The sequence below is a fragment of the Oncorhynchus nerka genome, linkage group LG14, assembly GCF_034236695.1.
Source record: "Oncorhynchus nerka isolate Pitt River linkage group LG14, Oner_Uvic_2.0, whole genome shotgun sequence".
NCBI classification, from domain to species: Eukaryota; Metazoa; Chordata; class Actinopteri; order Salmoniformes; family Salmonidae; genus Oncorhynchus; species Oncorhynchus nerka.
Genome location: NC_088409.1, coordinates 3,229,801 through 3,254,286, shown reverse-complemented (window position 1 = coordinate 3,254,286; position 24,486 = coordinate 3,229,801). Strand labels below are relative to the sequence as shown.

The window sequence follows — 24,486 nt, the reverse complement described above, 5'->3', positions numbered from 1 at the left end:
ATAATGTAGTAGGGGTGTTAATGGTTATATAATGTTGTAGTAGGGGTGTTAATGGTTATATAATGTTGTAGTGGTGTTAATGGTTATATAATGTTGTAGTAGGGGTGTTAATGGTTATATAATGTTGTAGTAGGGGTGTTAATGGTTATATAATGTTGTAGTAGGGGTGTTAATGGTTATATAATGTTGTAGTAGGGGTGTTAATGGTTATATAATGTTGTAGTAGGGGTGTTAATGGTTATATAATGTTGTAGTAGGGGTGTTAATGGTTATATAATGTTGTAGGGGTGTTAATGGTTATATAATGTTGTAGTAGGGGTGTTAATGGTTATATAATGTTGTAGTAGGGGTGTTGATGGTTATATAATGTTGTAGTAGGGGTGTTAATGGTTATATAATGTTGTAGTAGGGGTGTTAATGGTTATATAATGTTGTAGTAGGGGTGTTAATGGTTATATAATGTTGTAGTGGTGGTGTTAATGGTTATATAATGTTGTTGTTAGGGTGTTAATGGTTATATAATGTTGTAGTAGGGGTGTTGATGGTTATATAATGTTGTAGTAGGGGTGTTAATGGTTATATAATGTTGTAGTGGTGTTAATGGTTATATAATGTTGTAGTAGGGGTGTTAATGGTTATATAATGTTGTAGTAGGGGTGTTAATGGTTATATAATGTTGTAGTAGGGGTGTTAATGGTTATATAATGTTGTAGTAGGGGTGTTAATGGTTATATAATGTTGTAGTAGGGGTGTTAATGGTTATATAATGTAGTAGTGGTGTTAATGGTTATATAATGTTGTAGGGGTGTTAATGGTTATATAATGTTGTAGTAGGTGGTGTTAATGGTTATATAATGTTGTAGTAGGGGTGTTAATGGTTATATAATGTTGTAGTAGGGGTGTTAATGGTTATATAATGTTGTTGTAGGGGTGTTATACTAACATTATGGTGTTAATGGTTATATAATGTTGTCTTATCATGTTGTAGTGGTTTTGGGAACTCAGACCGTCACATCAGCAACGTGTCTCTGGATGTACTGCCTGTGAAGGGTCCTCAAGGCCCCGCGTTACCCAGGACAGAGCCCTCTGGGACAGGGACAGAGCCCTCTGGGACAGAACCAGGGGACCACAGGGACTCCTGGAGCCTCCAGCCTGAACAGCTGGTCCTCACCTCTCCCACTATCAGTCAGTATTATCACCTCACTGTTTGAGACTAACTCTGTGCTCTTTGCAGCCTGAGCAAGGTCTCTCAGGACAGAACATTTTCTGTTCATAAAACGTTTTTTTTAAAGTTTTTAATAGAATATAATTAAACCCTTTCCTTTGGTTTATAATGTATGTTGTCCAGACGGAGCCTCCAACACCAGACATGTCCTGATCCAGAACCACTCATCATCCAGAGAGCTGAGCTTTGAGTTGTCCTGGCCAGCCCACTGTCTCACTGTTACCCCTCAACATGGAGTTATAGAACCACGGTATGTATACACACACACACACACACACACACACACACACACACACACACACAGCTTTGAGTTGTCCTGGCCAGCCCACTGTCTCACTGTTACCCCTCAACATGGAGTCATAGAACCACAGTATGTATACACACACACACACACACACACACACACACACACACACACACACACACACACAGCTTTGTGTTGTCCTGGCCAGCCCACTGTCTCACTGTTACCCCTCAACATGGAGTCATAGAACCACAGTATGCACACACACACACACACACACACACACACACACATATTACTAGGGGTGTTTTACCAGGTGACTATAGTACTAGGGGTGTTTTACCAGGTGACTATATTACTAGGGGTGTTTTACCAGGTGACTATATTACTAGGGGTGTTTTACCAGGTGACTATATTACTAGGGGTGTTTTACCAGGTGACTATAGTACTAGGTGTGTTTTACCAGGTGACTATATTACCAGGTGACTATATTACCAGGTGACTATATTACCAGGTGACTATATTACCAGGTGACTATAGTACTAGGTGACTATATTACCAGGTGACTATATTACTAGGGGTGTTATACCAGGTGACTATATTACCAGGTGACTATATTACTAGGGGTGTTTTACCAGGTTACTATATTACTAGGGGTGTTTTACCAGGTGACTATATTCCTAGGGGTGTTATACCAGGTGACTATATTACTAGGGGTGTTTTACCAGGTGACTATAGTACTAGGGGTGTTTTACCAGGTGACTATATTACCAGGTGACTATATTACCAGGTGACTATATTACCAGGTGACTATAGTACTAGGTGACTATATTACCAGGTGACTATATTACTAGGGGTGTTTTACCAGGTGACTATATTACTAGGGGTGTTATACCAGGTGACTATATTACCAGGTGACTATATTACCAGGTGACTATATTACCAGGTGACTATATTACTAGGGGTGTTTTACCAGGTTACTATATTACTAGGGGTGTTTTACCAGGTGACTATATTCCTAGGGGTGTTTTACCAGGTGACTATAGTACTAGGGGAGTTTTACCAGGTGACTATAGTACTAGGGGTGTTTTACCAGGTGACTATATTACTAGGGGTGTTTTACCAGGTGACTATAGTACTAGGGGTGTTTTACCAGGTGACTATATTACCAGGTGACTATATTACCAGGTGACTATATTACTAGGGGTGTTTTACCAGGTGACTATAGTACTAGGGGTGTTTTACCAGGTGACTATATTACCAGGTGACTATATTACCAGGTGACTATATTACTAGGGGTGTTTTACCAGGTGACTATATTACTAGGGGTGTTTTACCAGGTGACTATATTACTAGGGGTGTTTTACCAGGTGACTATAGTACTAGGGGTGTTTTACCAGGTGACTATATTACTAGGGGTGTTTAACCAGGTGACTATATTACCAGGTGACTATATTACCAGGTGACTATATTACTAGGGGTGTTTTACCAGGTGACTATATTACTAGGGGTGTTTAACCAGGTGACTATAGTACTAGGGGTGTTTTACCAGGTTACTATATTACTAGGGGTGTTTTACCAGGTGACTATAGTACTAGGGGTGTTTTATCAGGTGATGATAGTACCAGGTGACTATAGTACTAGGGGTGTTTTACCAGGTGACTATATTACCAGGTGACTATATTACTAGGGGTGTTTACCAGGTGACTATAGTACCAGGTGACTATAGTACCAGGTGACTATAGTACTAGGGGTGTTTCACCGTAGTTTTTTGTTCCCAGGTGCCACCTCCAGATCCTCATCAGTCCTAATCCGTCCCTAGCAACCAGGACATCCATGTTTCCATGGAGCGGCCAAATCTATGTCCAGTGTGACAATCAACAGAAGGTAGTGATGATGATGTGGGCCCCTCAATGTCTTGATGTGGTGGGGCCCCTCAATGTCTTGATGTGGTGGGGCCCCTCAATGTCTTGATGATGTGGGCCCCTCAATGTCTTGATGATGTGGGCCCCTCAATGTCTTGACGTGCCCCCCCCCGTCTTGATGTGGTGGGGCCCCTCAATGTCTTGATGTGGTGGGGCCCCTCAATGTCTTGATGTGGAGCCCCTCAATGTCTTGATGTGGTGCCCCCCCCCTCAATGTCTTGATGTGGTGCCCCCCCCCCAATGTCTTGATGTGGTGCCCCTCCCCCAATGTCTTGATGTGGTTCCACCCCCCCAATGTCTTGATGTGGTGCCCCTCCCCCCAATGTCTTGATGTGGTGCCCCTCCCCCCAATGTCTTGATGTGGTTCCCCCAATGTCTTGATGTGGTTCCCCCATGTCTTGATGTGGTTCCCCCAATGTCTTGATGTGGTGCCCCCCAATGTCCCCCCTCAATGTCTTGATGTGGAGCCCCCCTCAATGTCTTGATGTGGTGCCCCTCCTCAATGTCTTGATGTGGTGCCCCCCCTCAATGTCTTGATGTGGTGCCCCCCTCAATGTCTTGATGTGGAGCCCCCCTCAATGTCTTGATGTGGAGCCCCCCTCAATGTCTTGATGTGGTGCCCCCCCTCAATGTCTTGATGTGGTCCCCCCCAATGTCTTGATGTGGTGCCCCCAATGTCTTGATGTGGTCCCCCCCAATGTCTTGATGTGGTCCCCCTCAATGTCTTGATGTGGTCCCCCTCAATGTCTTGATGTGGAGCCCCCCTCAATGTCTTGATGTGGTCCCCCCCTCAATGTCTTGATGTGGTCCCCCCTTCCTCAATGTCTTGATGTGGAGCCTCCCCCTCAATGTCTTGATGTGGTCACCCCCTTCCTCAATGTCTTGATGTGGTCCCCCTCAATGTCTTGATGTGGTCCCCCCTTCCTCAATGTCTTGATGTGGTGCCCCCTTCCTCAATGTCTTGATGTGGTGCCCCCCTTCCTCAATGTCTTGATGTGGTTCCCCCTCAATGTCTTGATGTGGTTCCCCCTCAATGTCTTGATGTGGTGCCCCCAATGTCTTGATGTGGTCCCCCAATGTCTTGATGTGGTGCCTCCCCCCCCAATGTCTTGATGTGGTCCCCCCCTTCCTCAATGTCTTGATGTGGTGCCCCCCTCAATGTCTTGATGTGGTCCCCCCTCAATGTCTTGATGTGGTCCCCCTTCCTCAATGTCTTGATGTGGTGCCCCTCAATGTCTTGATGTGGTGCCCCCCAATGTCTTGATGTGGTCCCCCCCAATGTCTTGATGTGGTCCCCCCCAATGTCTTGATGTGGTCCCCCCCTTCCTCAATGTCTTGATGTGGTCCCCCCCCAAATGTCTTGATGTGGTGTGTCGTCCCCCCCAATGTCTTGATGTGGTGCCCCCTCAATGTCTTGATGTGGTCCCCCCCAATGTCTTGATGTGGTCCCCCCCTCAATGTCTTGATGTGGTCCCCCTCAATGTCTTGATGTGGTCCCCCCCCTCAATGTCTTGATGTGGTCCCCCCTCAATGTCTTGATGTGGTCCCCCTCAATGTCTTGATGTGGTCCCCCCCTCAATGTCTTGATGTGGTCCCCCTCAATGTCTTGATGTGGTGCCCCCTCAATGTCTTGATGTGGTCCCCCTCAATGTCTTGATGTGGTGCCCCCAAATGTCTTGATGTGGAGCCCCCTCCCCCTCAATGTCTTGATGTGGTCCCCCTCAATGTCTTGATGTGGTGTCCCCCTCAATGTCTTGATGTCGTCCCCCCCTCAATGTCTTGATGTGGTGCCCCCCTCAATGTCTTGATGTGGTGCCCCCTCAATGTCTTGATGTGGTCACCCCCTCAATGTCTTGATGTGGTGCCACCCCCTTCCTCAATGTCTTGATGTGGTGCCCCCTTCCTCAATGTCTTGATGTGGTGCCCCCCTTCCTCAATGTCTTGATGTGGTGCCTCCCCCCTCAATGTCTTGATGTGGTGCCTCCCCCTCAATGTCTTGATGTGGTGCCCCCCTCAATGTCTTGATGTGGTGCCCCCCCTCAATGTCTTGATGTGGTGCCCCCCCTCAATGTCTTGATGTGGTGCCCCCCTCAATGTCTTGATGTGGTGCCCCCCTTCCTCAATGTCTTGATGTGGTGCCCCCCTTCCTCAATGTCTTGATGTGGTGCCCCCTTCCTCAATGTCTTGATGGGGTGCCCCCTTCCTCAATGTCTTGATGTGGTGCCCCCCCTTCCTCAATGTCTTGATGTGGTGCCCCCTCTTCCTCAATGTCTTGATGTGGTGCCCCCTCAATGTCTTGATGTGGTGCCCCCCCCCTCAATGTCTTGATGTGGTGCCCCCTCAATGTCTTGATGTGGTGCCCCCTTCCTCAATGTCTTGATGTGGTGCCCCCCCTCAATGTCTTGATGTGGGCCCCCCTTCCTCAATGTCTTGATGTGGTGCCGCCCCCTCAATGTCTTGATGTGGTTCCCCCCTCAATGTCTTGATGTGGTGCCCCCAATGTCTTGATGTGGTGCCCCCCTCAATGTCTTGATGTGGTGCCCCCTCAATGTCTTGATGTGGTGGCCCCCGTCTTGATGTGGTGCCCCCAATGTCTTGATGTGGTGTCCCCGTCTTGATGTGGTGCCACCCCCAATGTCTTGATGTGGTGCCACCCCCAATGTCTTGATGTGGTGCCCCCAATGTCTTGATGTGGTGCCCCCCGTCTTGATGTGGTGCCCCCAAGTCTTGATGTGGTGCCCCCCAATGTCTTGATGTGGTGCCCCCCGTCTTGATGTGGTGCCCCCCAATGTCTTGATGTGGTGCCACCCCCCCCAATGTCTTGATGTGGTGCCCCCCTCAATGTCTTGATGTGGTGCCCCTCCCCCAATGTCTTGATGTGGTGCCACCCCCCCAATGTCTTGATGTGGTGCCCCCCTCAATGTCTTGATGTGGTGCCCCTCCCCCAATGACTTGATGTGGTGGTGCCCCCCGTCTTGATGTGGTGGTGCCCCCCGTCTTGATGTGGTGCCCCCAATGTCTTGATGTGGTGCCCCCCGTCTTGATGTGGTGCCCCCCGTCTTGATGTGGTGCCCCCCAATGTCTTGATGTGGTCCCCCAATGTCTTGATGTGGTGCCCCCCAATGTCTTGATGTGGTGCCCCCCAATGTCTTGATTTGGTGCCCCCTCAATGTCTTGATTTGGTGCCCCCTCAATGTCTTGATGTGGTGCCCCCCTCAATGTCTTGATGTGGTGCCCCCTCAATGTCTTGATGTGGTGCCCCCCCCAATGTCTTGATGTGGTGCCCCCCTCAATGTCTTGATGTGGTCCCCCCCTCAATGTCTTGATGTGGTGCCCCCCCCTCAATGTCTTGATGTGCCACCCCCCCCCTCAATGTCTTGATGTGGTGCCCCCCTCAATGTCTTGATGTGGTCCCCCCCCAATGTCTTGATGTGGTGCCACCCCCTCAATGTCTTGATGTGGTCACCCCCTCAATGTCTTGATGTGGTGCCACCCCCTTCCTCAATGTCTTGATGTGGTTCCCCCCTTCCTCAATGTCTTGATGTGGTGCCCCCTTCCTCAATGTCTTGATGTGGTGCCTCCCCCTCAATGTCTTGATGTGGTGCCTCCCCCTCAATGTCTTGATGTGGTGCCCCCCTCAATGTCTTGATGTGGTGCCCCCTCAATGTCTTGATGTGGTGCCCCCCTCAATGTCTTGATGTGGTGCCCCCCCTTCCTCAATGTCTTGATGTGGTGCCACCCCCTTCCTCAATGTCTTGATGGGGTGCCCCCCTCAATGTCTTGATGTGGTGCCCCCTTCCTCAATGTCTTGATGTGGTGCCCCCTTCCTCAATGTCTTGATGTGGTGCCCCCTCAATGTCTTGATGTGGTGCCCCCCTCAATGTCTTGATGTGGTGCCCCCTCAATGTCTTGATGTGGTGCCCCCTTCCTCAATGTCTTGATGTGGTGTCCCCCCTCAATGTCTTGATGTGGTGCCCCCCTTCCTCAATGTCTTGATGTGGTGCCCCCCCTCAATGTCTTGATGTGGCCCCCCTTCCTCAATGTCTTGATGTGGTGCCGCCCCCCTCAATGTCTTGATGTGGTTCCCCCCTCAATGTCTTGATGTGGTGCCCCCAATGTCTTGATGTGGTGCCCCCCTCAATGTCTTGATGTGGTGCCCCCCTCAATGTCTTGATGTGGTGGCCCCCCCGTCTTGATGTGGTGCCCCCCCAATGTCTTGATGTGGTGTCCCCCCGTCTTGATGTGGTGCCACCCCCAATGTCTTGATGTGGTGCCACCCCCAATGTCTTGATGTGGTGCCCCCAATGTCTTGATGTGGTGCCCCCAATGTCTTGATGTGGTGCCCCCCCAAGTCTTGATGTGGTGCCCCCAAGTCTTGATGTGGTGCCCCCCAATGTCTTGATGTGGTGCCCCCCGTCTTGATGTGGTGCCCCCAATGTCTTGATGTGGTGCCACCCCCCAATGTCTTGATGTGGTGCCCCCTCAATGTCTTGATGTGGTGCCCCTCCCCCAATGTCTTGATGTGGTGCCACCCCCCCAATGTCTTGATGTGGTGCCCCCCTCAATGTCTTGATGTGGTGGTGCCCCTCCCCCCAATGACTTGATGTGGTGGTGCCCCCCGTCTTGATGTGGTGGTGCCCCCCCCCCGTCTTGATGTGGTGCCCCCCAATGTCTTGATGTGGTGCCCCCAATGTCTTGATGTGGTGCCCCCGTCTTGATGTGGTGCCCCCCAATGTCTTGATGTGGTCCCCCCCAATGTCTTGATGTGGTGCCCCCCAATGTCTTGATGTGGTGCCCCCCAATGTCTTGATTTGGTGCCCCCTCAATGTCTTGATGTGGTGCCCCCCTCAATGTCTTGATGTGGTGCCCCCCCTCAATGTCTTGATGTGGTGCCCCCCAATGTCTTGATGTGGTGCCCCCTCAATGTCTTGATGTGGTCCCCCTCAATGTCTTGATGTGGTGCCCCCCTCAATGTCTTGATGTGCCACCCCCCCTCAATGTCTTGATGTGGTGCCCCCCCTCAATGTCTTGATGTGGTCCCCCCAATGTCTTGATGTGGTGCCACCCCCAATGTCTTGATGTGGTGCCCCCTCAATGTCTTGATGTGGTGCCCCTCCCCCCAATGACTTGATGTGGTGCCCCCCAATGTCTTGATGTGGTGCCACCCCCCAATGTCTTGATGTGGTGCCCCCTCAATGTCTTGATGTGGTGCCCCTCCCCCCCAATGACTTGATGTGGTGCCCCCCGTCTTGATGTGGTGCCCCCCAATGTCTTGATGTGGTGCCCCCCAATGTCTTGATGTGGTGCCCCCGTCTTGATGTGGTGCCCCCCCAATGTCTTGATGTGGTCCCCCCAATGTCTTGATGTGGTGCCCCCAATGTCTTGATGTGGTGCCCCCCAATGTCTTGATTTGGTGCCCCCAATGTCTTGATGTGGTGGCCCCCTCAATGTCTTGATGTGGTGCCCCCCCCTCAATGTCCCCCCCCTCAATGTCTTGATGTGGTGCTCCCCTCCCCCTCAATGTCTTGATGTGGTGCCCCCCCCTCAATGTCTTGATGTGGTGCCACCCCCTCAATGTCTTGATGTGGTGCCCCCCCTCAATGTCTTGATGTGGTACCCCCCCCTCAATGTCTTGATGTGGTGCCCCCCTCAATGTCTTGATGTGGGTCCCCCTCAATGTCTTGATGTGGTGCCCCCCTCAATGTCTTGATGTGCCCCCCCCCCTCAATGTCTTGATGTGGTGCCCCCTCAATGTCTTGATGTGGTCCCCCCCCTCAATGTCTTGATGTGGTGCCCCCCTCAATGTCTTGATGTGGTGCCCCCTCAATGTCTTGATGTGGTGCCCCCCCCTCAATGTCTTGATGTGGTGCCCCCCTCAATGTCTTGATGTGGTGCCCCCTTCCTCAATGTCTTGATGTGGTGCCCCCTCAATGTCTTGATGTGGTACCCCCCTCAATGTCTTGATGTGGTGCCTCCCCCTCAATGTCTTGATGTGGTGCCCCCTCAATGTCTTGATGTGGTTCCCCCCTCAATGTCTTGATGTGGTGCCCCCCCCTCAATGTCTTGATGTGGTGGCCCCCCTCAATGTCTTGATGTGGTTCCCCCCCAATGTCTTGATGTGGTTCCCCCTCAATGTCTTGATGTGGTGCCCCCTCAATGTCTTGATGTGGTTCCCCCCCCTCCCAATGTCTTGATGTGGTGCCCCCCCCTCAATGTCTTGATGTGGTGGCCCCCCCCCCCCCTCAATGTCTTGATGTGGTGGCCCCCTCAATGTCTTGATGTGGTGCCCCCCAATGTCTTGATGTGGTGCCCCCCCCCCCCCCCCCCAATGTCTTGATATGGTGGCCCTCCCCCTTAATGATGTTATTTTCTCTCCTCCTGCTGTCCAGTTCATCAAAGTCCAGATCCGTCAGGACCTGGCTCTGGATGTATCAACGGCCCCAGCAGACCGGAGCCTAGCCCCCCTTCCTCCTCAGACTGCTAGCCCCATGCCCACCTCCATGCTGCCCCCTGCAGGCCAACCCCCCCTGACCAGGACCGCTCCAGCCACGGTAGAGATCAGTAACCGTACCATCGTGTTTCCTGCCACGCCCTCAGGAGAAACCTCAGGTAGGAGACACTCTGACTCCCAGCGTTACTCAGCATTGGGACATATAATCTCAGCGTTGGCACATATCTATAATCTCAGCATTGGGACATATCTATAATCTCAGCATTGGGACATAACTATAATCTCAGTGTTGGGACATATCTATAATCTCAGCGTTGGGACATATCTATAATCTCAGCATTGGGACATATCTATAATCTCAGCATTGGGACATATCTATAATCTCAGCATTGGGACATATCTATAATCTCAGCATTGGGACATATCTATAATCTCAGTGTTGGGACATATCTATAATCTCAGCGTTGGGACATATCTATAATCTCAGCGTTGGGACATATCTATAATCTCAGCATTGGGACATATCTATAATCTCTGCTTTGGGACATATCTATAATCTCTGACTCAGTGTTGGGACATATCTATAATCTCAGCATTGGGACACATCTATAATCTCTGACTCAGTGTTGGGACATATCTATAATCTCAGCATTGGGACATATCTATAATCTCAGCATTGGGACACATCTATAATCTCTGACTCAGTGTTGGGACATATCTATAATCTCAGCGTTGGGACATATCTATAATCTCAGCGTTGGGACATATCTATAATCTCAGCATTGGGACATATCTATAATCTCAGCATTGGGACATATCTATAATCTCAGCATTGGGACATATCTATAATCTCAGTGTTGGGACATATCTATAATCTCAGCGTTGGGACATATCTATAATCTCAGCGTTGGGACATATCTATAATCTCAGCATTGGGACATATCTATAATCTCTGCTTTGGGACATATCTATAATCTCTGACTCAGTGTTGGGACATATCTATAATCTCAGCATTGGGACATATCTATAATCTCAGCATTGGGACACATCTATAATCTCTGACTCAGTGTTGGGACATATCTATAATCTCAGCATTGGGACATATCTATAATCTCAGCATTGGGACACATCTATAATCTCTGACTCAGTGTTGGGACATATCTATAATCTCAGCGTTGGGACATATCTATAATCTCAGCGTTGGGACATATCTATAATCTCAGCATTGGGACATATCTATAATCTCTGACTCAGTGTTGGGACATATCTATAATCTCAGCATTGGGACATATCTATAATCTCTGACTCAGTGTTGGGACATATCTATAATCTCAGCATTGGGACACATCTATAATCTCTGACTCAGTGTTGGGACATATCTATAATCTCAGCATTGGGACATATCTATAATCTCTGACTCAGTGTTGGGACATATCTATAATCTCAGCGTTGGGACATATCTATAATCTCAGCATTGGGACATATCTATAATCTCTGACTCAGTGTTGGGACATATCTATAATCTCAGCATTGGGACATATCTATAATCTCTGACTCAGCATTGGGACATATCTATAATCTCAGCATTGGGACATATCTATAATCTCAGCATTGGGACATATCTATAATCTCAGCATTGGGACATATCTATAATCTCAGCATTGGGACATATCTATAATCTCAGCATTGGGACATATCTATAATCTCAGCGTTGGGACATATCTATAATCTCAGCGTTGGGACATATCTATAATCTCAGCGTTGGGACATATCTATAATCTCAGTGTTGGGACATGTCTATAATCTCAGCATTGGGACACATCTATAATCTCTGACTCAACGTTGGGACATATCTATAATCTCAGCGTTGGGACATATCTATAATCTCAGCATTGGGACACATCTGTAATCTCTGACTCAGTGTTGGGACATATCTATAATCTCTGACTCAGTGTTGGGATATATCTATAATCTCTGACTCAGTGTTGGGATATATCTATAATCTCAGTGTTGGGACATATCTATAATCTCAGCGTTGGGACATATCTATAATCTCAGCGTTGGGACATATCTATAATCTCTGACTCAGTGTTGGGATATATCTATAATCTCAGTGTTGGGACATATCTATAATCTCAGTGTTGGGACATATCTATAATCTCAGCGTTGGGACACATCTGTAATCTCAGCATTGGGACACATCTGTAATCTCTGACTCAGCGTTGGGACATATCTATAATCTCTGACTCAGTGTTGGGATATATCTATAATCTCAGCATTGGGACACATCTATAATCTCTGACTCAGTGTTGGGACACATCTATAATCTCAGCGTTGGGACATATCTATAACCTCTGGAGTTTGCAGTTGCCAGTCAATAGCCCTATTTCCCCTCTAGATAATACCAAAATGCTCTGTATGTTCTTGAAGAATGTTTCTTGTTTCCAGTGTTTTGATCTAAAGCCGTCTCTTCCTTCGTCAGAGTCCTCTGTGGAGGTGGAGAACAGAGGAGAGCAGGTGAGGTGGTACCTGTCTTCCTTCGCCCCTCCCTATGTAAAGGGGGTGGACAGCAGTGGGGATGTGTACCGGGCCACCTACACAGCCTTCAGATGTCCCCGAGTCTCTGGAACCCTGGGAGCATACCACAAGATGCAGGTGATTTACTCCATCTCTACCCCTACCTATGGCTTTATTAGGGTTACTGACCACCCAGCTTTACCCGGTCACACCCCTGGTCCCCAGAACATATCTTTATTAGGGGGGTTACTGACCACCCAGCTTTACCCATTCACACCCCTGGTCCCCAGAACATATCTTTATTAGGGGGGTTACTGACCACCCAGCTTTACCCAGTCACACCCCTGGTCCCCAGAACATATCTTTATTAGGGGGGTTACTGACCACCCAGCTTTACCCAGTCACACCCCTGGTCCCCAGAACATATATTTATTAGGGGGGTTACTGACCACCCAGCTTTACCCAGTCACACCCCTGGTCCCCAGAACATATCTTTATTAGGGGGATTACTGACCACCCAGCTTTACCCAGTCACACCCCTGGTCCCAGAACATATCTTTATTAGGGGGGGGGTTACTGACCACCCAGCTTTACCCAGTCACACCCCTGGTCCCCAGAACATATCTTTATTAGGGGGGTTACTGACCACCCAGCTTTACCCAGTCACACCCCTGGTCCCCAGAACATATCTTTATTAGGGGGTTACTGACCACCCAGCTTTACCCAGTCACACCCTGGTCCCCAGAACATATCTTTATTAGGGGGTTACTGACCACCCAGCTTACCCAGTCACACCCTGGTCCCCAGAACATATCTTTATTAGGGGGTTACTGACCACCCAGCTTTACCCAGTCACACCCCTGGTCCCCAGAACATATCTTTATTAGGGGGTTACTGACCACCCAGCTTTACCCAGTCACACCCCTGGTCCCCAGAACATATCTTTATTAGGGGGGGGTTACTGACCACCCAGCTTTACCCAGTCACACCTCTGGTCCCCAGAACATATCTTTATTAGGGGGGGTTACTGACCACCCAGTCACACCCCTGGTCTCCAGAACATATCTTTATTAGGGGGGGGTTACTGACCACCCAGCTTTACCCAGTCACACCCCTGGTCTCCAGAACATATCTTTATTAGGGGGGGGTTACTGACCACCCAGCTTTACCCAGTCACACCCCTGGTCCCCAGAACTCCTCTCCTCCTGTTGATCTCCTCCCGTTGGTGTCTCCTCCTCTCCTCCCGTTGGTGTCTCCTCCTCTCCTCCAGGTGCCCATCACCTTCCTGCCCAGGGACCGAGGGGACTATGCTCAGTTCTGGGACCTGGAGTGTCACCCAGTGGCTGAGCCTCAGCACAAGACCAGGATACGCTTCCAGCTCTGTGGCATTGTGGGTAGACTGATATAGGACATCATTATACTGCCAGGAGACTGATATAGGACATCACTATACTGCCAGGAGACATCATTATACTGCCAGGAGACTGTTATAGGACACCATTATACTGCCAGGAGACTGTTATAGGACACCATTATACTGCCAGGAGACTGTTATAGGACACCATTATACTGCCAGGAGACTGTTATAGGACATCATTATACTGCCAGGAGACATCATTATACTGCCAGGACACTGTTATAGGACATCATTATACTGCCAGGAGACTGTTATAGGACATCATTATACTGCCAGGAGACTGATATAGGACATCATTATACTGCCAGGAGACTGTTATAGGACATCATTATACTGCCAGGAGACTGTTATAGGACATCATTATACTGCCAGGAGACTGTTATAGGACATCATTATACTGCCAGGAGACTGATATAGGACATCATTATACTACCAGGAGACTGTTATAGGACATCATTATACTGCCAGGAGACATCATTATACTGCCAGGAGACATCATTATACTGCCAGGAGACTGTTATAGGACATCATTATACTGCCAGGAGACTGTTATAGGACATCATTATACTGCCAGGAGACTGTTATAGGACATCATTATACTGCCAGGAGACTGTTATAGGACACCATTATACTGCCAGGAGACATCATTATACTGCCAGGAGACTGTTATAGGACACCATTATACTGCCAGGAGACTGTTATAGGACATCATTATACTGCCAGGAGACATCATTATACTGCCAGGAGACTGTTATAGGACATCATTATACTGCCAGGAGACTGTTATAGGACATCATTATACTGCCAGGAGACTGATATAGGACATCATTATACTACCAGGAGACTGTTATAGGACATCATTATACTGCCAGGAGACTGTTATAGGACACCATTATACTGCCAGGAGACTGTTATAGGACATCATTATACTGCCAGGAGACATCATTATACTGCCAGGAGACATCATTATACTGCCAGGAGACTGTTATAGGACATCATTATACTGCCAGGAGACTGTTATAGGACATCATTATACTGCCAGGAGACTGATATAGGACATCATTATACTGCCAGGAGACATCATTATACTGCCAGGAGACTGTTATAGGACACCATTATACTACCAGGAGACTGTTATAGGACACCATTATACTGCCAGGAGACTGTTATAGGACACCATTATACTGCCAGGAGACTGTTATAGGACACCATTATACTGCCAGGAGACTGTTATAGGACACCATTATACTGCCAGGAGACTGTTATAGGACACCATTATACTGCCAGGAGACTGTTATAGGACACCATTATACTGCCAGGAGACTGTTATAGGACACCATTATACTGCCAGGAGACATCATTATACTGCCAGGAGACTGTCTTGAATAATGAATATGACCCTTCTGGATATGGCGTGGAGGGTGGCCATGATGATGATGATGATGGTGTGTTTCAGGGTGTGAAGGTTGGTCCAGCGGTGGCTCCTCAGGAAGCAGACTGTTCTCTGGTGAAGACTGAAGCCTTTAAGACCAGGAGAAGACCTGACCCGGTTGCTGATGGGGGCATGACTGGGTAAGGATGGCAGTCAGGTCTCACTAGTGATGACTGGCAGTCAGGTCCCACTAGTGATGCCTGGGTAAGGGCTGGCAGTCAGGTTCCACTAGTGATGCCTGGGTAAGGACTGGCAGTCAGGTCTCACTAGTGATGACTGGGTAAGGACTGGCAGTCAGGTCTCACTAGTGATGACTGGGTAAGGACTGGCAGTCAGGTCTCACTAGTGATGACTGGGTAAGGACTGGCAGTCAGGTCTCACTAGTGATGACTGGCAGTCAGGTCTCACTAGTGATGACTGGGTAAGGACTGGCAGTCAGGTCTCACTAGTGATGACTGGCAGTCAGGTCTCACTAGTGATGACTGGGTAAGGACTGGCAGTCAGGTCTCACTAGTGATGACTGGCAGTCAGGTCTCACTAGTGATGACTGGCAGTCAGGTCTCACTAGTGATGACTGGCAGTCAGGTCTCACTAGTGATGACTGGCAGTCAGGTCTCACTAGTGATGACTGGGTAAGGACTGGCAGTCAGGTCTCACTAGTGATGACTGGCAGTCAGGTCTCACTAGTGATGACTGGGTAAGGACTGGCAGTCAGGTCTCACTAGTGATGACTGGGTAAGGACTGGCAGTCAGGTCTCACTAGTAAGGACTGGCAGTCAGGTCTCACTAGTGATGACTGGCAGTCAGGTCTCACTAGTGATGACTGGCAGTCAGGTCTCACTAGTGATGACTGGCAGTCAGGTCTCACTAGTGATGACTGGCAGTCAGGTCTCACTAGTGATGACTGGCAGTCAGGTCTCACTAGTGATGACTGGCAGTCAGGTCTCACTAGTGATGACTGGCAGTCAGGTCTCACTAGTGATGACTGGCAGTCAGGTCTCACTAGTGATGACTGGCAGTCAGGTCTCACTAGTGATGACTGGCAGTCAGGTCTCACTAGTGATGACTGGCAGTCAGGTCTCACTAGTGATGACTGGCAGTCAGGTCTCACTAGTGATGACTAGAAAAACAAGGTCGACCCTCCACAGTCCAGAGCACAGTGAAGGATGAATCACAAAACAGGGAGCACTAGTTAGCCAGCTAGTTAACCAGTTAGTTAGTCAGTCAGCTGGCAGTCAGGTCTCTTAGAGCACCATGGAGGAGGAAGGTTCAAGAAGCTCAGAAGCCCATGGAGGAGGAAGGTTCAGGAAGCTCAGAGCCCCATGGAGGAGGAAGGTTCAGGAAGCTCAGAGCCCCAAGGAGGAGGAAGGTTCAGGAAGCTCAGAGCCCCAAGGAGGAGGAAGGTTCAGGAAGCTCAGAGCCCCAAGGAGGAGGAAGGTTCAGGTAGATGGTCAGGAAGCTCAGAGCCCCATGGAGGAGGAAGGTTCAGGTAGACGGTCAGGGAGCTCAGAGCCCCATGGAGGAGGAAGGTTCAGGTAGATGGTCAGGGAGCTCAGAGCCCCATGGAGGAGGAAGGTTCAGGAAGCTCAGAGCCCCATGGAGGAGGAAGATTCAGGAGGCTCAGAGCCCCATGGAGGAGGAAGGTTCAGGAAGCTCAGAGCCCCATGGAGGAGGAAGGTTCAGGAAGCTCAGAGCCCCAAGGAGGAGGAAGGTTCAAGTAGATGGTCAGGGAGCTCAAAGCCCCATGGAGGAGGAAGGTTCAGGTAGATGTTCAGGAAGCTCAAAGCCCCATGGAGGAGGAAGGTTCAGGTCGATGTTCAGGAAGCTCAAAGCCCCATGGAGGAGGAAGGTTCAGGTCGATGTTAAATGTGTGGATGATGTTGTGTGTTCCAGTCAGGAGGAGGCTCTGTGTAGGGGGGTATACGCCCCCCAGGACCACTACTCATTCCCCCCTACCAGGGTAGGGAGACCAGCACACTGAAGGTCAACATGAGAAACAACTCCTTGGAAACACATGCGGTGAGCAACACACACACACAGAATAATTGCATGAACTGTGATTGATGTGATAACTACCCAGAATGCTTTGCATTGCATGGATTTGATGTTGAGCTTGTCTGATGTTGCAGCTGATGTTCCTAACCCCTAAAGAGCCCTTCCACATCAAGCATTCCAAATATTCCCTAAGGTGAGTCCACGCCGCTTGGTGACTGTCATTCCTCTTCTGTAATCAGTGTCCTGGTTAGCCTGGCCACAGAGCTATACCATGACCATAGAAGTTGACCAAGACTGCACAACTACATCTGGGACCAGGCTATGATGTACTGAAAGGCTGTGATTGGTCCTGTTTGTGTAACCCTGAGTGTGACTTCCTGCTCCTAATGCTGTGGAAACTCAGAGGGGTCGGTCTAGAGCGTCTGGACAGCAGGTCACTGTGTTGGTCAGGCTCTGGGTCTGAGAGCGTCTGGACAGCAGGTCACTGTGTTGGTCAGGCTCTGGGTCTGAGAGCGTCTGGACAGCAGGTCACTGTGTTGGTCAGGCTCTGGGTCTGAGAGCGTCTGGACAGCAGGTCACTGTGTTGGTCAGGCTCTGGGTCTGAGAGCGTCTGGACACCAGGTCACTGTGTTGGTCAGGCTCTGGGTCTGAGAGCGTCTGGACAGCAGGTCACTGTGTTGGTCAGGCTCTGGGCCTGAGAGCGTCTGGACAGCAGGTCACTGTGTTGGTCAGGCTCTGGGTCTGAGAGCGTCTGGACAGCAGGTCACTGTGTTGGTCAGGCTCTGGGTCTGAGAGCGTCTGGACAGCAGGTCACTGTGTTGGTCAGGCTCTGGGTCAGGCGTCTGGACAGCAGGTCACTGTGTTGGTCAGGCTCTGGGTCTGAGAGCGTCTGGACAGCAGGTCACTGTGTTGGTCAGGCTCTGGGTCTGAGAGCGTCTGGACAGCAGGTCACTGTGTTGGTCAGGCTCTGGGCCTGAGAGCGTCTGGACAGCAGGTCACTGTGTTGGTCAGGCTCTGGGTCTGGCTCTGGACAGCAGGTCACTGTGCTGGTCAGGCTCTGGGCCTGAGAGCGTCTGGACAGCAGGTCACTGTGTTGGTCAGGCTCTGGGTCACTGAGTTGGCGTCTGGACAGCAGGTCACTGTGTTGGTCAGGCTCTGGGTCTGAGAGCGTCTGGACAGCAGGTCACTGTGTTGGTCAGGCTCTGGACAGCAGGTCACTGGTCAGGCTCTGGACAGCAGGTCACTGTGTTGGTCAGGCTCTGGGCCTGAGAGCGTCTGGACAGCAGGTCACTGTGTTGGCCAGGCTCTGGACAGCAGGTCACTGTGTTGGTCAGGCTCTGGGTCTGAGAGCTCTGGACAGCAGGTCACTGTGTTGGTCAGGCTCTGGGTCTCCAGAGCGTCTGGACAGCAGGTCACTGTGTTGGTCAGGCTCTGGGCCTGAGAGCGTCTGGACAGCAGGTCACTGGGTCAGAGCGTCTGGTCACTGTTGGTCAGGCTCTGGGTCTGAGAGCGTCTGGACAGCAGGTCACTGTGTTGGTCAGGCTCTGGGTCTGAGAGCGTCTGGACAGCAGGCCACTGTGTTGGTCAGGCTCTGGGTCTGAGAGCGTCTGGACAGCAGGTCACTGTGTTGGTCAGGCTCTGGGCCTGAGCGTCTGGACAGCAGGTCACTGTGTTGGTCAGGCTCTGGACCTGGACAGCGTCTGGACAGCAGGTCACTGTGTTGGTCAGGCTCTGGGTCTGAGAGCGTCTGGACAGCAGGTCACTGTGTTGGTCAGGCTCTGGGCCTGAGAGCGTCTGGACAGCAGGTCACTGTGTTGGTCAGGCTCTGGGCCTGAGAGCGTCTGGACAGCAGGCCACTGTGTTGGTCAGGCTCTGGACAGCAGGTCACTGTGTTGGTCTATGTTGGTCAGGCTCTGGGCTCTGGGCCTGAGAGCGTCTGGACAGCAGGTCACTGTGTTGGTCAGGCTCTCTGAGAGCGTCTGGACAGCAGGTCACTGTGTTGGTCAGGCTCTGGGCCTGAGAGCGTCTGGACAGCAGGCCACTGTGTTGGCCAGGCTCTGGACAGCAGGTCACTGTGTTGGTCAGGCTCTGGGGCCTGAGAGCTCTGGACAGCAGGTCACTGTGTTGGTCAGGCTCTGGGTCTGAGAGCGTCTGGACAGCAGGTCACTGTGTTGGTCAGGCTCTGGGCCTGGGACAGCAGGAGTGTTGGTCGTCTGGACAGCAGGTCACTGTGTTGGTCAGGCTCTGGGGTCTGAGAACGTTTGGACAGGGTCACTGTGTTGTCAGGCTCTGGGTCTGAGAGCGTCTGGACAGCAGGTCACTGTGTTGGCCCAGGCTCTGTGTTGGTCAGGCCTGGGCCTCTGGACAGCAGGTCACTGTGTTGGTCAGGCTCTGGACAGCAGGTCACTGTGCTCTGGGTCTGAGGTCTCAGAGGCTGTTGGTCAGGCTCTGAGAGCGTCTGGACAGCAGGTCACTGTGTTGGTCAGGCTCTGGACAGAGGTCACTGTGTTGGTCATCTGGGTCTGAGGCTCTGGTCAGTCTGGGACAGCAGGGTCACTGTGTTGGCCAGGCTCTGGTCCCAGAGCGCCTGGACAGCAGGTCACTGTGTCTGGGTCAGGCTCTGCAGGCCACTGTCAGGCTGGTCTGGACAGCAGGCCACTGTGTTGGTCAGGCTTGGAGTCACTGGGTCTGAGAGCGTCTGGACAGCAGGTCACTGTGTTTCAGGCTCTGGGTCAGGCTCTGGACAGCAGGTCACTGTGTTGGTCAGGCTCTGGTCTGAGAACATCTGGACAGCCACTGTATGTTGGTCAGGCTCTGGTCCTGAGCAGGTCAGCGTCTGGACAGCAGGCCACTGTGTTGAAGTCAGGCTCTGGACAGCAGGTCACTGTGTTGGTCAGGCTCTGGCCCCTGAGAGCGTCTGGACAGCAGGCCACTGTGTTGGTCAGGCTCTGGGTCTGAGAGCGTCTGGACCTTGAGCCACTGTGTTGGTCAGGCTCTGGGCCTGAGAGCGTCTGGACAGGCCACTGTGTTGGTCAGGCTCTGGACAGCAGGTCACTGTGTTGGTCAGGCTCTGGCCCTGAGAGCGTCTGGACAGCAGGTCACTGTGTTGGTCAGGCTCTGGGTCAGGCTCTGGACAGCAGGTCACTGTGCTGGTCAGGCTCTGGCCCTGAGAGCGTCTGGACAGCAGGTCACTGTGTTGGTCAGGCTCTGGGTCTGAGAGCGTCTGACAGCAGGTCACTGTGTTGGTCAGGCTCTGGGCCTGAGAGCGCCTGGACAGCAGGTCACTGTGTTGGTCAGGCTCTGGGCCTGAGAGCGTCTGGACAGCAGGTCACTGTGTTGGTCAGGCTCTGGGCCTGAGAGCGTTTGGACAGCAGGTCACTGTGTTGGCCAGGCTCTGGACAGCAGGTCACTGTGTTGGTCAGGCTCTGGGCCTGAGAGCGCCTGGACAGCAGGTCACTGTGCTGGTCAGGCTCTGGGCCTGAGGCGTTTGGACAGCAGGTCACTGTGTTGGCCAGGGCTCTGGACAGCAGGTCACTGTGTTGGTCAGGCTCTGGACAGCAGGTCACTGTTGGTCAGGCTCTGGGCCTGAGAGCGCCCTGGACAGCAGGTCACTGTGTTGGTCAGGCTCTGGGCCTGAGAGCGTCTGGACAGCAGGTCACTGTGTTGGTCAGGCTCTGGGCCTGAGGCGTCTGGACAGCAGGTCACTGTGTTGGTCAGGCTCTGGACAGCAGGTCACTGTGTTGGTCAGGCTCTGGGCCTGAGAGCGCCTGGACAGCAGGTCACTGTGTTGGTCAGGCTCTGGACAGCAGGTCACTGTGTTGGTCAGGCTCTGGGTCTGAGAGCGCCTGGACAGCAGGTCACTGTGTTGGTCAGGCTCTGGGCCTGAGAGCGCCTGGACAGCAGGTCACTGTGTTGGTCAGGCTCTGGGTCTGAGAGCGTCTGGACAGCAAGTCACTGTGTTGGTCAGGCTCTGGGCCTGAGAGCGTTTGGACAGCAGGCCACTGTGTTGGTCAGGCTCTGGGTCTGAGAGCCGCCTGGACAGCAGGTCACTGTGTTGGTCAGGCTCTGGGTCTGAGAGCGTCTGGACAGCAAGTCACTGTGTTGGTCAGGCCTGGGCCTGAGAGCCGCCTGGACAGCAGGTCACTGTGTTGGTCAGGCTCTGGGCCTGAGAGCGTCTGGACAGCAGGTCACTGTGTTGGTCAGGCTCTGGGCCTGAGAGGCGTCTGGACAGCAGGTCACTGTGTTGGTCAGGCTCTGGACAGCAGGTCACTGTGCTGGTCAGGCTCTGGGTCTGAGAGCGTTTGGACAGCAGGTCACTGTGTTGGTCAGGCTTTGGGCCCGAGTGTCTGGACAGCAGGTCACTGTGTTGGTCAGGCTCTGGGCCTGAGAGCGTCTGGACAGCAGGCCACTGTGAGTCTACGCGTCTTCAGGCTCTGGACAGCAGGTCACTGTGTTGGTCAGGCTCTGGCCCTGAGAGCGCTCTGGACAGCAGGTCACTGTGTTGGTCAGGCTCTGGGCCTGAGAGCTGCCTGGACAGCAGGTCACTGTGTTGGTCAGGCTCTGGGCCTGAGCGTGCCTGGACAGCAGGTCACTGCTGGTCAGCTCTGGCCTGAGAGGCCGCTTGGACAGCAGGTCACTGTGTTGGTCAGGCTCTGGACAGCAGGTCACTGTGTTGGTCAGGCTCTGGGCCTGAGAGCGTCTGGACAGCAGGTCACTGTGTTGGCCAGGCTCTGGACAGCAGGTCACTGTGTTGGCCAGGCTCTGGACAGCAGGTCACTGTGTTGGCTGGTAGGCTCTGGGTCTGAGAGCGCCTGGACAGCAGGTCACTGTGTTGGTCAGGCTCTGGGCCTGAGAGCGCCTGGACAGCAGGTCACTGTGTTGGTGAGGCTCTGGACAGCAGGTCACTGTATTGGTCAGGCTCTGGGCCTGAGAGCGTCTGGACAGCAGGTCACTGTGTTGGTCAGGCTCTGGGTCTGAGAGCGTCTGGACAGCAGGCCACTGTGTTGGTCAGGCTCTGGGTCTGAGAGCTGCCTGGACAGCAGGTCACTGTGTTGGTCAGGCTCTGGACAGCAGGTCACTGTGTTGGTCAGGCTCTGGGTCTGAGAACATCTGGACAGCAGGTCACTGTGTTGGTCAGGCTCTGGGTCTGAGAGCGTCCTGGACAGCAGGCCACTGTGTTGGTCAGGCTCTGGGTCTGAGAGCGTCTGACAGCAGGCCACTGTGTTGGTCAGGCTCTGGGCCTGAGAGCGTCTGGACAGCAGGCCACTGTGTTGGTCAGGCTCTGGTCCTGAGAGCGTCTGGACAGCAGGTCACTGTGTTGGTCAGGCTCTGGGCCTGAGAGGCGTCTGGACAGCAGGTCACTGTGTTGGTCAGGCTCTGGTCTGAGAGCGTCTGGACAGCAGGTCACTGTGTTGGTCAGGCTCTGGGTCTGAGAGCCAGCTTGACAGCAGGTCACTGTGTTGGTCAGGCTCTGGGTCTGAGAGCCGTCTGGACAGCAGGTCACTGTGTTGGTCAGGCTCTGGGTCTGAGAGCGTCTGGACAGCAGGCCACTGTGTTGGTCAGGCTCTGGGTCTGAGAGCGTCTGGACAGCAGGTCACTGTGTTGGTCAGGCTCTGGGTCTGAGAGCGTCTGGACAGCAGGTCACTGTGTTGGTCAGGCTCTGGGTCTGAGAGCGTCTGGACAGCAGGTCACTGTGTTGGTCAGGCTCTGGGTCTGGGGGCGACCTGGACAGCAGGTCACTGTGTTGGTCAGGCTCTGGGTCTGAGAGCGTCTGGACAGCAGGTCACTGTGTTGGTCAGGCTCTGGGTCTGAGAGCGTCTGGACAGCAGGTCACTGTGTTGGTCAGGCTCTGGACAGCAGGTCACTGTGTTGGTCAGGCTCTGGGTCTGAGAGCGTCTGGACAGCAGGTCACTGTGTTGGTCAGGCTCTGGACAGCAGGTCACTGTGTTGGTCAGGCTCTGGGTCTGAGAGCGTCTGGACAGCAGGTCACTGTGTTGGTCAGGCTCTGGGCCTGAGAGCCGCCTGGACAGCAGGTCACTGTGTTGGTCAGGCTCTGGACAGCAGGTCACTGTGTTGGTCAGGCTCTGGGTCTGAGAGCGTCTGGACAGCAGGTCACTGTGTTGGTCAGGCTCTGGGTCTGAGAGCGTCTGGACAGCAGGTCACTGTGTTGGTCAGGCTCTGGGCCTGAGAGCGTCTGGACAGCAGGTCACTGTGTTGGTCAGGCTCTGGGTCTGAGAGCCGTCTGGACAGCAAGTCACTGTGTTGGTCAGGCTCTGGGCCTGAGAGCGTTTGGACAGCAGGCCACTGTGTTGGTCAGGCTCTGGGTCTGAGAGCGTCTGGACAGCAGGTCACTGTGTTGGTCAGGCTCTGGGCCTGAGAGCGTCTGGACAGCAGGTCACTGTGTTGGTCAGGCTCTGGGCCTGAGAGCGTCTGGACAGCAGGTCACTGTGTTGGTCAGGCTCTGGACAGCAGGTCACTGTGATGGTCAGGCCTGGGTCTGAGAGCGTTTGGACAGCAGGTCACTGTGTTGGTCAGGCTCTGGGCCTGGAGTGTCTGGACAGCAGGTCACTGTGTTGGTCAGGCTCTGGGTCTGAGAGCGTCTGGACAGCAGGTCACTGTGTTGGTCAGGCTCTGGACAGCAGGTCACTGTGTTGGTCAGGCCTGGGTCTGAGAGCGTCTGGACAGCAGGTCACTGTGTTGGTCAGGCTCTGGACAGCAGGTCACTGTGTTGGTCAGGCTCTGGGTCTGAGAGCGTCTGGACAGCAGGTCCCACTGTGTTGGTCAGGCTCTGGGCCTGAGAGCGTCTGGACAGCAGGTCACTGTGTGTGGCTCAGGCTCTGGACAGCAGGTCACTGTGTTGGTCAGGCTCTGCTGAGGCGTCTGGACAGCAGGTCACTGTGTTGGTCAGGCTCTGGGTCTGAGAGCGTCTGGACAGCAGGTGCTGTGTTGGTCAGGCTCTGGGCCTGAGGAGCGTCTGGACAGCAGGTCACTGTGGTCAGGCTCTGGGCCTGAGAGCGTCTGGACAGCAGGTCACTGTGTTGGTCAGGCTCTGGGCCTGAGAGCGTCTGGACAGCAGGTCACTGTGTTGGTCAGGCTCTGGGTCTGGGAGCGTCTGAGACCCAGCAGGTCAGCTGCTGTTATGTTGGTCAGGCTCTGGGCCTGAGAGCGTCTGGACAGCAGGCCACTGTGTTGGTCAGGCTCTGGACAGCAGGTCACTGTGTTGGTCAGGCTCTGGGCCCTGAGAGCGTCTGGACAGCAGGTCACTGTGTTGGTCAGGCTCT

At 52.4% G+C, this 24,486-nt stretch overlaps 1 protein-coding gene across 1 annotated transcript; it reads left to right on the top strand.

Moving 5' to 3' along the window:
- The first annotated feature begins 981 nt into the window (after positions 1–981).
- On the top strand, positions 982–17,431 carry LOC135575087 (centrosomal protein of 192 kDa-like). Its single transcript, XM_065027258.1, has 9 exons — positions 982–1,185; positions 1,349–1,475; positions 3,251–3,356; positions 9,784–10,003; positions 12,328–12,500; positions 13,633–13,752; positions 15,236–15,351; positions 17,105–17,230; positions 17,341–17,431. The coding sequence occupies exons 3-8, from the start codon at positions 3,306–3,308 to the stop codon at positions 17,190–17,192; spliced, it is 768 nt and encodes a 255-aa protein (XP_064883330.1). The 5' UTR covers positions 982–1,185; positions 1,349–1,475; positions 3,251–3,305; the 3' UTR covers positions 17,193–17,230; positions 17,341–17,431.
- Positions 17,432–24,486: the final 7,055 nt, after the last annotated feature.

Excerpts from the sequence above, each read along its gene's own strand:
- LOC135575087 (XM_065027258.1), top strand. The coding sequence starts at position 3,306 with ATGTTTCCATGGAGCGGCCAAATCTATGTCCAGTGTGACAATCAACAG. Across the intron at positions 3,357-9,783 it reads AGTGTGACAATCAACAGAAG|TTCATCAAAGTCCAGATCCG; the intron begins GTAGTGATGATG and ends CCTGCTGTCCAG. Across the intron at positions 15,352-17,104 it reads GCTGATGGGGGCATGACTGG|TCAGGAGGAGGCTCTGTGTA; the intron begins GTAAGGATGGCA and ends TGTGTGTTCCAG.